The sequence below is a fragment of the Branchiostoma belcheri genome, unplaced genomic scaffold, assembly GCF_001625305.1.
Source record: "Branchiostoma belcheri isolate BF01 breed outbred unplaced genomic scaffold, Haploidv18h27 scaffold149, whole genome shotgun sequence".
NCBI lineage: Eukaryota > Metazoa > Chordata > Leptocardii > Amphioxiformes > Branchiostomatidae > Branchiostoma > Branchiostoma belcheri.
The window spans coordinates 605,544-617,498 of record NW_017802924.1 but is presented as its reverse complement, the minus strand read 5'-3'; the positions used below and the strand labels follow the sequence as shown (position 1 = coordinate 617,498).

General features: G+C 42.4%; 1 protein-coding gene and 1 long non-coding RNA gene across 2 annotated transcripts; both read left to right on the top strand.

Moving 5' to 3' along the window:
* Positions 1-731: 731 nt before the first annotated feature.
* Positions 732-3,333, top strand: LOC109465133 (CD209 antigen-like). The gene is made up of 5 exons (XM_019762274.1): positions 732-948; positions 1,975-2,120; positions 2,229-2,437; positions 2,651-3,063; positions 3,207-3,333. The coding sequence occupies exons 1-5, from the start codon at positions 732-734 to the stop codon at positions 3,278-3,280; spliced, it is 1,059 nt and encodes a 352-aa protein (XP_019617833.1). The 3' UTR covers positions 3,281-3,333.
* A 3,561-nt stretch (positions 3,334-6,894) lies between these two features.
* Positions 6,895-9,379, top strand: LOC109465150. The gene is made up of 3 exons (XR_002139943.1): positions 6,895-7,082; positions 8,238-8,331; positions 8,814-9,379. It is a non-coding gene; the product is annotated as an uncharacterized LOC109465150 (long non-coding RNA).
* The last annotated feature ends 2,576 nt before the right edge of the window (positions 9,380-11,955 follow it).

Here is an 11,955-nt window from a genome sequence, read left to right as displayed (position 1 = left end):
AAAAGGGGGAGTTTCATTTGCTACATTACAAGTTGCATTTTGTCTCCTACTCTCCAAGAAGAGGTTTGGGTTTGGGGGGTATTTTTAGGGTGTTTTTAGGCTTTTTTTTTTCTAGTACCCACCAACCCCACGGCACGGATCTGGATAGTCCTGACGCGTATCCACGACAGACTAGAGCAAATCAACTTGTAGATAAACAAAGTGTTTGTCCAGAACCGTGCCTCAGGTCGCGCACAGTTCTGGGCACGCGATGGCCTTGTCCCAAACCAATCCCGGGCATGGTCTGGGACACTCGGCGCGTGTCCCGAACCGTGCCTGGGGACTGAGCACAGTTCGGGACACGCGGATGCCTTGTCCCAAACCGTGCCCGGGGAAAATCTACATTATGGGACACGCTGGCTGCTCCAAATTTGCCCATTGGACACCAAGTGGGGGGGAGGGGGGTTGGGCTTGTCTGCTACATGTATGTATGAACAACGCCTGTGCATGCGCACAGATTTCTTTTATGTTTCTCCCTACCTGCCCAGAAATATTTATTCTTTTGCCACGAAAATGAGTCTGGCTCTTGCATAAACACAAAATGCTATTGCATCACCTCATCCCACGTCATTTTTCCAAATACGGGCAAATGTAGCCTTACTAAGTCAGACTAATGAAGGTGTTAGTTGCCATATTCATGAATTTTGCAGTTATACACTGCGCAACAATACAGTGTGCACAGTACGGCCGAAATGTATGAGCAGGCAGAGCCTGTCCGGTCGCCTTTCTCCGGCCCCGACAGCCGCCAAACCAGCGGGGCGCCCCAACCCCGTCCCGTCCCTCAGAGTGGTTCACGCGAGCGTGTCCGCCATGGCAACGGCGCTTCTGACAAGCAGCGGGAAGACCAGGACACGTCTTCACACACGTACGAAAACGCCGAGGAGGTGAAACGTCACGCAACGTCTGCAGGTAACCGGCGATTTTCACACCTACCTTTTACAGTGGATATTTGTACTATCAGTACGAAAGATAGCCTGGATACCCATGGCCAGACTATACAAAATATTTTTAGTGTATATGTTAACTTACTGACTATCGCATAGTTTGCTGTATGGGTAAATTTCATGACAACAAGAAATCCCTCCATTGTTTACTGTGCGCCTCGCATGTAAAATTCATCAGCAGGGTTCGTGAACGTTCTCGCATCGGATTCGGTGCGATGGAATTCACAGCTTCTTCAAAGGTACACTTTAAATTTCCTGCCACATGCACAACGGGCTTTAGTCCTTGGAAAAATATCATTGTGTTTCTGACATCAGTCGTGAAAAACAGGGTAGTTAGGCCATGTTGGATGACATCCTCTGGGAACTCCAAAACTGATGCGAGCGTGCGAATAAGAAAAAGTTTGGCCCAAAAAAAAGTTGCTTTCATTATGAAATCTACGTGGTTTTGACGGTTTAACAAATGACACAGAGTATGGTTTGGCGAATAATCTAGTCTTCAAATTCACTTTCTACATTTTCGTCTTTTTCGTTTGGTTTTGGCATTGGTATCGTTTTCAAAGTTGTTTTTTTTTCAACTTATAATTACGTTATATATGTGCTCATGTTGCAACTGTTTTGTGCAATTTACAGTATGGTTGAAAACTTTTTTTTTGGAAACGGCCGAAACTTCATGCGCGCGTGGATGTCATCCATATAATCAAATCAACATGGCCTTAGGTAGGAATCAGGGTTTCATTTGCAAAACTAATACCTTTTAATGGATTAATTGATTAATTAATGGGATTTTATACTTGTGAGTTTTATACGTGTAAGTTAGTTGAAACTGGGCATCACTATACACATATTTTGTAGATCTCGGAGGATTTGCAAGGATGAAAATTCTGGCTTTGTTTTGTTGATGTAGCGTTTAAGTACTATATATATTCATTAACATGTTGAGTTGGTAAGTTGACGTAAGCGATAACCCGAGCGAAATATGTTTTCCCACCAGACCGCGCGTATCCGGGTGGAGCGAGCGCCCGCCGGGGTGTCTGTAGCTTCCTCCGCGCCCGCCGCAGCTGCGTGGCCGCCGGCATCGCCGTGCTACTGAGTCTGGTCGCCGTGGGACTCGCCCCTCTGACGTTCAGCAACAAACAGGTAACAGTCTTGTACTATAAGCCTGTTGTTCAGATATTCTGTTTTTAAGCGGGTACAAAAATTTGCTGTTGCATGTTTTTCTGACGTGCGTATAAAACACGTTTGTAGGAAATATCCCAATTGTCGACAACTGTTGACGCCTTGAAGCGCGACCAAGACGGCATGTCCACCACTGTTGACGCCTTGAAGCGCGACCAAGACGGCATGTCCACCACTGTTGACGCCTTGAAGCGCGACCTGAACAACGAGCGCAGCCGGACCGCCACCTTGGAGCAGCGTCTTCACGAGATTGTGAACTCGAAGACTTTGGGTAAATTGTTTTAGCTGTTATTTTGGCTCTTCATCTTAGCCTATGTGCCAACATCATTAGTTGGAAAATAAATAATGTGGGGGTGCTGTAAGTCGCCTTTCAAACACACCGTTACATGTGGAATTTTGAATATTGGTAATATAAGGAAGCATATATCACATGTATATCATGATTTTCAATATGACCTATCCTTTGCCTGTAGCTGATACAAAACGTGTTTTCCAGCACCTTGTCCCGAAGGTTACACCAAGTGGCGTGGAATCTGCTACAAGTTCTTCTACACACGCAAGACCTTCGACCAAGCGGCGGCGGCCTGCCGTGCAGACGGCGGCACCCTCGCCATGCCCCGAGACGCCGAGACCAACGCCTTCCTGGACTCCCTGCACAACTCCGTGAGCGACAGTGGGAACTTCTGGATCGGCCTGCACGATCAGCGCGAAGAGGGAAAGTTTGAGTGGATGGACTGGTCTGCACTTGGGTCGTACAACTCCTGGGGTAAGCGACAACCGAACAACGATCGGGGACGGCGCGAACAAGATTGCGTCACTTACTCCGTGAACCCATCACACAAAGACAAGTGGAACGACCACTACTGCGACCTGCGGTTGTACTTCATATGCCAGACCGCTCCAGGTACTTATTGTATCCTCACTATGTCCTGAAACCCTACCGTTTAGTCATTGCTCCTGACACCAACCTTGTCTTTACTAAATCATTCTACATGTCATCCCTGCTAATTCCTACTTGTTTTTTTTTTCTTATCAGGACGTCCGTAGGCGACAGGCGGAACTCTCACCACTGCTGTACGGCTCTCCGAATATCCGCAGTCAAATTAACTAGTACAACTTAAGACTAAATTAGTAGACTTAAAATTAAAACTTTTAAGTGACTTCTAAAACTTTTTTCACAGACTTACATTTACCTTTTTGTAACGCAAAACATGTGAGTGGTTTGTATGAGCTTTGTTTTGAGGTGAAAACTGTAGTAAATGGAAAAGAAAATCAGCACATGAGAAATACTGAATGTAATGTAATGAAGCAGTACTGTACTGTTGTAGTCAGGCTTCAGTTTCCACACGGAGAAAATTTACAGTTTACGTTTCATGTCTGTCATTACATGATTGACATATTTATAATCTAGAGTTGTATATTCCACATAATCTAGACATTGCCTTTATTACTTCAACCTAAGAAAGTGAAGTGTCGCTTTGAGCTTGGCTTCCTGCCGCCTCCTTCTGTCCTGTGCACGGAAAAGGAACTGTCAGTGATGAGCAACATAAAGGAAAGTTGCCATAAAAACGACAAAAAAGTAACATTTAAAAAGCAAATGTAGAATGTCAACCTTCAAATGGTCTAGCCTGCTACTGCTCTGTTTATTCATACACAACCACATATACACACAGACACATACACACATACACACAAATACACACACAAACACACACNTTCTTCTACACACGCAAGACCTTCGACCAAGCGGCGGCGGCCTGCCGTGCAGACGGCGGCACCCTCGCCATGCCCCGAGACGCCGAGACCAACGCCTTCCTGGACTCCCTGCACAACTCCATGAGCGACAGTGGGAACTTCTGGATCGGCCTGCACGATCAGCGCGAAGAGGGAAAGTTTGAGTGGATGGACTGGTCTGCACTTGGGTCGTACAACTCCTGGGGTAAGCGACAACCGAACAACGATCGGGGACGGCGCGAACAAGATTGCGTCACTTACTCCGTGAACCCATCACACAAAGACAAGTGGAACGACCACTACTGCGACCTGCGGTTGTACTTCATATGCCAGACCGCTCCAGGTACTTATTGTATCCTCACTACTAGTATGTCCTGAAACCCTACCGTTTAGTCATTGCTCCTGACACCAACCTTGTCTTTACTAAATCATTCTACATGTCATCCCTGCTAATTCCTACTTGTTTTTTTTTCTTATCAGGACGTCCGTAGGCGACAGGCGGAACTCTCACCACTGCTGTACGGCTCTCCGAATATCCGCAGTCAAATTAACTAGTACAACTTAAGACTAAATTAGTAGACTTAAAATTAAAACTTTTAAGTGACTTCTAAAACTTTTTTCACAGACTTACATTTACCTTTTTGTAACGCAAAACATGTGAGTGGTTTGTATGAGCTTTGTTTTGAGGTGAAAAGTGTAGTAAATGGAAAAGAAAATCTGCACATGAGAAATACTGAATGTAATGTAATGAAGCAGTACTGTACTGTTGTAGTCAGGCTTCAGTTTCCACACGGAGAAAATTTACAGTTTACGTTTCATGTCTGTCATTACATGATTGACATATTTATAATCTAGAGTTGTATATTCCACATAATCTAGACATTGCCTTTATTACTTCAACCTAAGAAAGTGAAGTGTCGCTTTGAGCTTGGCTTCCCGCCGCCTCCTTCTGTCCTGTGCACGGAAAAGGAAACTTCAGATGAGTAATGGTAACAATACAAAGGAAATTTGCCTTAAAAAAAAAACTAGAAAACGAAATAGAACGAAAACAATATGTAAACAAGGGGCTCCTGTAGATGACTTTTCGTCCCTTTTTGTAATCCTTTTTGTGAACATGTGAGTGGTTCGCATGAGCTTTGTTTTAAGGTGAAAACTAGGAAATAGAAAAAAATCTGCACATGAGAAATACTGAATGTAATATAATGAAGCAGTACTGTACTGTTGTAGTCAGGCTTCAGTCTCCACACGGAGAGAATTTACAGTTTACGTTTCAAGTCCATCATTTTATGATTGACATATTTATAATCTAGAGTTGTATATTCCACATAATCCAGACATTGCCTTTATTAGTTCAACCTAAGAAAGTGAAGTGTCGCTTTGAGCTTGGCTTCCCGCCGCCTCCTTCTGTCCTGTGCAAAAAAAAGGAACTGTCAGTGATGAGCAACATAAAGGAAAGTTGCCATAAAAACGACAAAAAAGTAACATTTAAAAAGCAAATGTAGAATGTCAACCTTCAAATGGTCTAGCCTGCTACTGCTCTGTTTATTCATACACAACCACATATACACACAGACACATACACACATACACACAAATACACACACAAACACACACACACACACACACACACACTCACTCTCTCTCTCACACACACACACTCACACACACACACACTCTCACACACACACACACACATACACATACACACACTCACTCTCTCACACACACAAACACACACACACACACACACTCACTCTCTCACACACACACTCACACTCACACAGACACACACCAACTGCCACTTGCTGCATTATGTAACCTGACACCACAAGGTGTCTCCTAAAGCACCGGTCACCATAGTGACGGAGGTCTGGTCAAGGTCATTGAACTTATGTGTTTAGAGAAAAAGAAGAAGAAACAGAGCAAAAACGATATGTTACCAATGGACACCTGTAGATGGCTTCGTAGGCGAGTTATACCCAAAACTGTCAGTATATAATTTTGTGAGGAATGTGACGAAGAACTTGAATAAATATCACACAAAATGCAACAATTCTTATTGCCAATCTTGTTGTGTTGTAAGAAATAGAATATCAACTGGGGTGAAAGTATGAAATGCAGATAGAGGTAGAAAAGAGATGTCTATCATGCAAATAACCTTTACTCCACTTAGAAAGGATATTTAAAAGGAAGAAAAAAGAAAGCATGAGTTTAAACAATAGACAATATCGAAGAAACAATATATATTCTTCTATCAAAGGCAAAACAACTTTTACAAACATGTGCGCATGCACCAACGTTGTCATACATACATGTAGCAGACATGCCCAAGCCCCCCTCCCCACTTCTTTGGTTGCCGACAAAATAGTAGATATTGTCTAAAAACAATAAAAAACAATATCGTTTTGGTGGGTGTTGTCGTTAGATAGACATTGGAACAACTAGCCACTGCCTCAAAAAATGGAGGTACATGTATGCACCAAAGAAGTCGTCGTAGCCGCATAGAGTTAGTACTCTCTGTCATTGCTTCTTCCTGACCTCCATGTTTTCTTCTTCTCCTTGATGCCCAACATCATAGTAATGAAGGCTCTGGCATGTTTATATAATAGGGTGCGTTGTTGCCGTCAACGTCCGTGCTCCCGCTCTGCTTATTGATCAGTCGATTTAGTTTTAATGGCTTTTATTAGAGACCAGTATCATATTTTGTGCTTCTTTTGAGGGTATGTTAAATACTGTAGCATCAAGTAAGGTCGCTAGCCGGCGCTCTTTTTGCACCGTCTTCCTGCGTTGTCGAAAACCCCCATGCAGGCTCATATGTGACCGACCAACCAAATCGTCAAAATTAATCTAATCAGCAGAGATGACCAATGGGAAACGTGCGTTTTTCTGACCAACGGAGAGGCTCCAAACTGCATTTTTCTGACCAATGAGCATGCCAGGATTCTGCTCAATCGACCAATCGGAGGCTAGAATTCTTCGCACAGGTGGTGCCTGAGTTCAATCAGTCGATTTTCAACTGCTTCTACAGCGCGAAGAGAAGATAGTCGCTCTTCTATCGACACGGCGGTCTGCAAGCCGAAATGTGGGGGTAATGGCGGTTAAAAACGTCCAGGGCATCACCACACCACAAGAATTTCGCCGGGCTCAAACATAACGTTATATTCCGGCGAGGAGACCCGCAATGTAAAGGTGAGACGGTCGACAATTGTAGTTCACCGGAATCGGTTGTATGTAACGTGACCTTCAGCGGACAGTCAAGTGTTTGGTTTCGTATCATTGCTCCGTGAGGGAGGTCAGGACCTCCGGACGGAGTGTGGTGAACGGCTGATTTTTCGTGTTCGCAGTCAAAACACTGGGTTCTCTTTGTGTAATCGACCGGTACGCAATTTTATACGCCGTCTGCGGGCATGCCCGTGTTGATGCACGAATGTGTATTTTTGCCGTTGCTGCTTTCGCGGTCAATGCAATATTGCAGATGCACCCCTATGGTCCAGAAAAACGCGTTGTTTGGAATAGCAGTGGGGGGGTGGAACTTTAAGCAGATACGGTGAGGTTCCGATAAGTGGTTCCAGATGTTTTTGCCCGTGATAAGAGATGGCAAGTTTTTTGGAAGATGTTCGCAGCCAAAACGCATTCTTCCGTACGTCGCGTGTGTAATTGGGCATGTGGTGTACCATTATGTCCGTGATGATGCACGTCTTTTTATTTTCACCGTAGCAGTTTTGATATTGAAGTAAATGCATATTTTAGAAACATCCCTACTTTTACAATCCTGAGGCCGTAGGTTTAGGCAGTTGTCTGGTAGCAGAGGGTATCTGACCGGCCACGGTGCTGCCCGCAACTGTTGCTGGAATTTGGCCTGTTCCAGTCGCGCTTAATAAGTAACAGGCACGGTAAGACGGTGGGGCTGTCTTCGTTAATAGTGACACGACCATGATAGTCCGATCTTTATGCGAATGTAATGATTGTGTGTATGTAATTAAAATGAACTTCGAACTTGAAGCACAGTATCTTTACACGCCCTGGGAGCAGTGATGGATTTATAGGTCTTTTTATGTTTTATGTTGTGACGCGCCCTCATTGTATTAACTGTTGCCTAATTATAATGTCTGCACAGTAGGTCTGGCGTTGACGCTTGGGATTGTTTTTGTTGAAATATATAAAACTTCACGGAGGATTCTCACCTATGGCTTCTTGTTTTCCTTTCTACTTCTGAACCATGTGCACGGAAATCTTCCCGTAATTTGATAGGTAATGAGTGAACTATGTAACTTTACCTTCAAACGTACTGCCATTGGAGTCAACATGCCCAAGTGATAAAATGTTTCTCTCTTTGCAACTTAGGGAATGGAGGTGCTAAACCTCCACAGCCCAGGGCATCACTTTGAGGGCTCAAACCTAACGTTGATTGTACGACGAGGAGACCCGCAGTATAAAGGTGAGAGTCGGATCAGTAACTATTACCGTTAAATGTCTTTGGTTTCGGAGCGTTTTGCTTTCTACGGTTCCACTGATTAAAACCCCAAGGCATGATTATATTAATATGTAGGTCAATTCTTTAAAAAAAAACGTGTCTGCTGTATCAGTTATAGACCAACAAAATGCTGTACTTTTGTTGTCAATAAAGCTCTCTCCATATATCTGAGGGATGTTTTAATTATGTATATATTATAAATTCCTCTGGTCATTATTGTAACAGACCTATTTGTATTGTATATTTTTTTGCCCTGTCACTTAATTTCTTTTCAATCTGAGAACCAACAAATGAAATCGACAAATGGAAGTATTGTTTTATGATAGGTGGTCCACAATTGTAGTATTAATAAGCAGAGAGTCTCTGCCATGTACATTGTGCATACTATCTCTGTATGTACAATGTACATTTAACCCATCGCACTCAGTCTGATGTTCTTTCTACAGTATGCCCACAGACGATATGAAGACGGAGACCCTCCGGACCGACCATCCTATGGAGGGACCCTCCCCCGGCCCGCCCATCAGCCGGGGGCACCATCATCTCGCTGTCCTCCTGGTCCGACCACCAGCCGGGTGACGCCCTCCTGTCTGACCACCGACCTGAGGGGCCGTCCTGCTGCCACAGCCTGCCATCGTCACCCACCACCGGGCCCTGAATGCCACAGCCCGGCCATCGGCTTGCACGCCCCCGGCTCGACCACTGGCCAGCTGACGCCCTCCAGCCCCACCACCGTCAGGAGTGCCCAGCGGATGTTCCCGGCCCAACCACCGGCGAAGCCTGACCACCGGCTGGGGAGGCCCCCGGCCCAGCAAAAGATATATGGTATATACATATTTCGTTCATGTCTTGTGGGAAATGTTTGTTGATTGATTGGTTGTTTTGTTGGTTCATTTGGTTGAACTCTGACTTCTCATCACAAAACACCACACATCTTTCCTCTTCTCCGTCACAACACACCACAATACACAACTCTCCTCTCCTTACAACGCACCGTAACACACAACCCTTCTCTCTTCACAACACACCACACCACAACACACAACTCTCCTCTCCTTACAACGCACCGTAACACACAACCCTTCTCTCTTCACAACACACCACAACACACAACTCTTCTCTCCTTACAACGCACCGTAACACACAACTCTTCTCTCTTCACAACACACCACAATACACAACTCTCCTCTCCTTACAACGCACCGTAACACACAACTCTTCTCTCTTCACAACACACCGCAACACACAACTCTTCTCTCTTCACAACACACCGTAACACACAACTCTCTTCTCACAACACACCACAACACACAACTCTTCTCTCTTCACAACACAACACACCACAACACACAACTCTTCTCTCTTCACAACACACCGTAACACACAAGTCTTCTCTCTTCACAACACACCATAACACACAACTCTCCTCTCTTCTCACAATACACTGTAACACACAACTCTCCTCTCTTCTCACAACACACCGTAACACACAACTCTTCTCTCTTCACAACACACCATAACACACAACTCCCTTACAACACACTAGGCTGGTTGGTTGTTTGATTAGTTAGTCTGTTGGTTGGTTGGTTGGTTGGTTGGTTGGTTGGTTGGTGGGTGGGTGGCTGGGTTGGGTGGTTGGTTGATTCTTGGTTGGTTGGTTGGTTGGTTGGTTGGTTGGTTGGTTGGTTGGTTGGTTGGTTGGTGGTGGGTGGGTGGTTGGTTGGTTGATTCTTGGTTGGTTGGTTGGCTGGTTAGTTTGTTGATTTGATTTGATTGTGATGGTGTTGTGTCTTTTGTACATTATGTTATTTTAGGATGTATTTGTTTTCTAACTTTGTGTATATCTTTTGTAAATAATTTTATATCTGTATTTTGTATATCATGTTATTTTAGATGTATTTTGTTTTCTAAAATTGTGTATATCTTTTGTAAATACTTTTATATGTGACTGTAATAATAATAATTGTTCATATAATAGATGTATTTTTTCAAAATTATTTATATCTTATATTATGTCCATTTGTAAAAGAATGAGAAAAGTTAAGTTTATCACACCGACTGGGTTTGTTGGTTGGTTGGTCCGTTGCTTGGATTGTTTTTGGTTTGTTGGGTGGTTTGTTTGTATGTTTGTTTGTTGGTCGGTTGGTTGATTGGCTTGGTTTGATTTTTGGTTTGTTGGGTGGTTTGGTTTGTTCTTGGTTGGTTGGTTGATTGGTTGGTGCGTTGCTTGGTTTGGTGGTTTCTTGGCTTGGTTTGTTGGGTGGTTTGTTGGATGTCTTTTGTATACTATGTTATATTAGATGTATGTTTTCCAACATAGTGTATATCTTTTGTAAATAATTTTATATGTGTCTTTTGTATATTATGTTATATTAGATGTATTTTGTTTCTAACTTTGTGTATATCTTTTGTAAATAATTTTATATGTGTCTTTTGTATATTATGTTGTATTAGATGTATTTGTTTTCTAACTTTGTGTATATCTTTGTAATAATTTATATATGTCTTTTGTATACTATGTTATATTAGATGTATTTGTTTTCCCACATTGTGTATATCTTTTGTAAATAATTTAACGTGTCTTTTTTATGTAATATTAATAATTGTTATATAAGATGTATTTTTTTAATTATCTATATCTTGTGTACATTTGTAAAAGAATGAGAAATGTAAAGTTTAGTTTTACCACACGGACTGGTTTGTTGGTTGGTTGGTTGGTTGGTTGGTTTGGTTTGTTGGTTGTTTGTTTGTTTGTTTGTTTGTTGGTTTGTGGTTGGTTGGTTGGTTGGTTGGTTGTTGGTTGGTTGGTTCTTGGTTAGTTTGTTGGTTTCTTGGTTTGTTGGGTGGTTGGTTTGTTGTTTGTTTGTTTGTTTGGTTGGTTGGTTGGTTGGTTGTTGGTTTCTTGGTTTCTTGGCTTGGTTTGTTGGTTGGTTTGTTGTTGTTGGTTTGTTGGTTGTCTTTTGTATATTATGTTATATTAGATTATTGTTTTCCAACATTGTGTATGTCTTTTGTAAATTATTGTATATGCTTCTTTTGTATATTATGTTATATTAGCTGTATTTTGTTTTCTATCTTTGTGTATATCTTTTGTAAATAATTTTATATGTGTCTTTTGTATATTATGTTATATTAGATGTATTTTGTTTTCCCACATTGTGTATATGTTTTGTAAATAATTTTAGGTGTCTTTTGTATGTAATATTTATAATTGTTACATAAGATGTATTTTTTGAATTATTTATATCTTGTGTACATTTGTAAAAGAATGAGAAATGTAAAGTTTAGTTTATCACACCGACTGGTTTGTTTGTTGGTTGGTCCGTTGCTTGGATTGTTTTTTGGTTTGTTGGGTGGTTTGTTTGTATGTTTGTTTGTTTGTTGGTTGGTTGGTTGGTTGGTTGGTTGGTTGGTTGGTTGGCTTGTTTGTTTGTTGGTTGGTTGGTTGTTTGGTTGGTTGGTTGGCTTGTTTGTTTGTAGGTTGGTTGGTTGGTTTGTGGTTGGGTTGTTGGTTGGTTGTTGGTTGATTTCTTGGTTTCTTGGTTTGTTGTTTGTTGGTTTGTGATTGGGTTGTTGGTTGGTTGGTTG

Bases quoted from the DNA above. Each gene is read 5' to 3' on its own strand.
- LOC109465133 (XM_019762274.1), top strand. From the start codon at position 732: ATGTATGAGCAGGCAGAGCCTGTCCGGTCGCCTTTCTCCGGCCCCGAC. The intron at 949-1,974 runs GTAACCGGCGAT...TTTTCCCACCAG, and splicing joins ACGTCACGCAACGTCTGCAG to ACCGCGCGTATCCGGGTGGA. The intron at 2,438-2,650 runs GTTTTAGCTGTT...CAAAACGTGTTT, and splicing joins TCGAAGACTTTGGGTAAATT to TCCAGCACCTTGTCCCGAAG.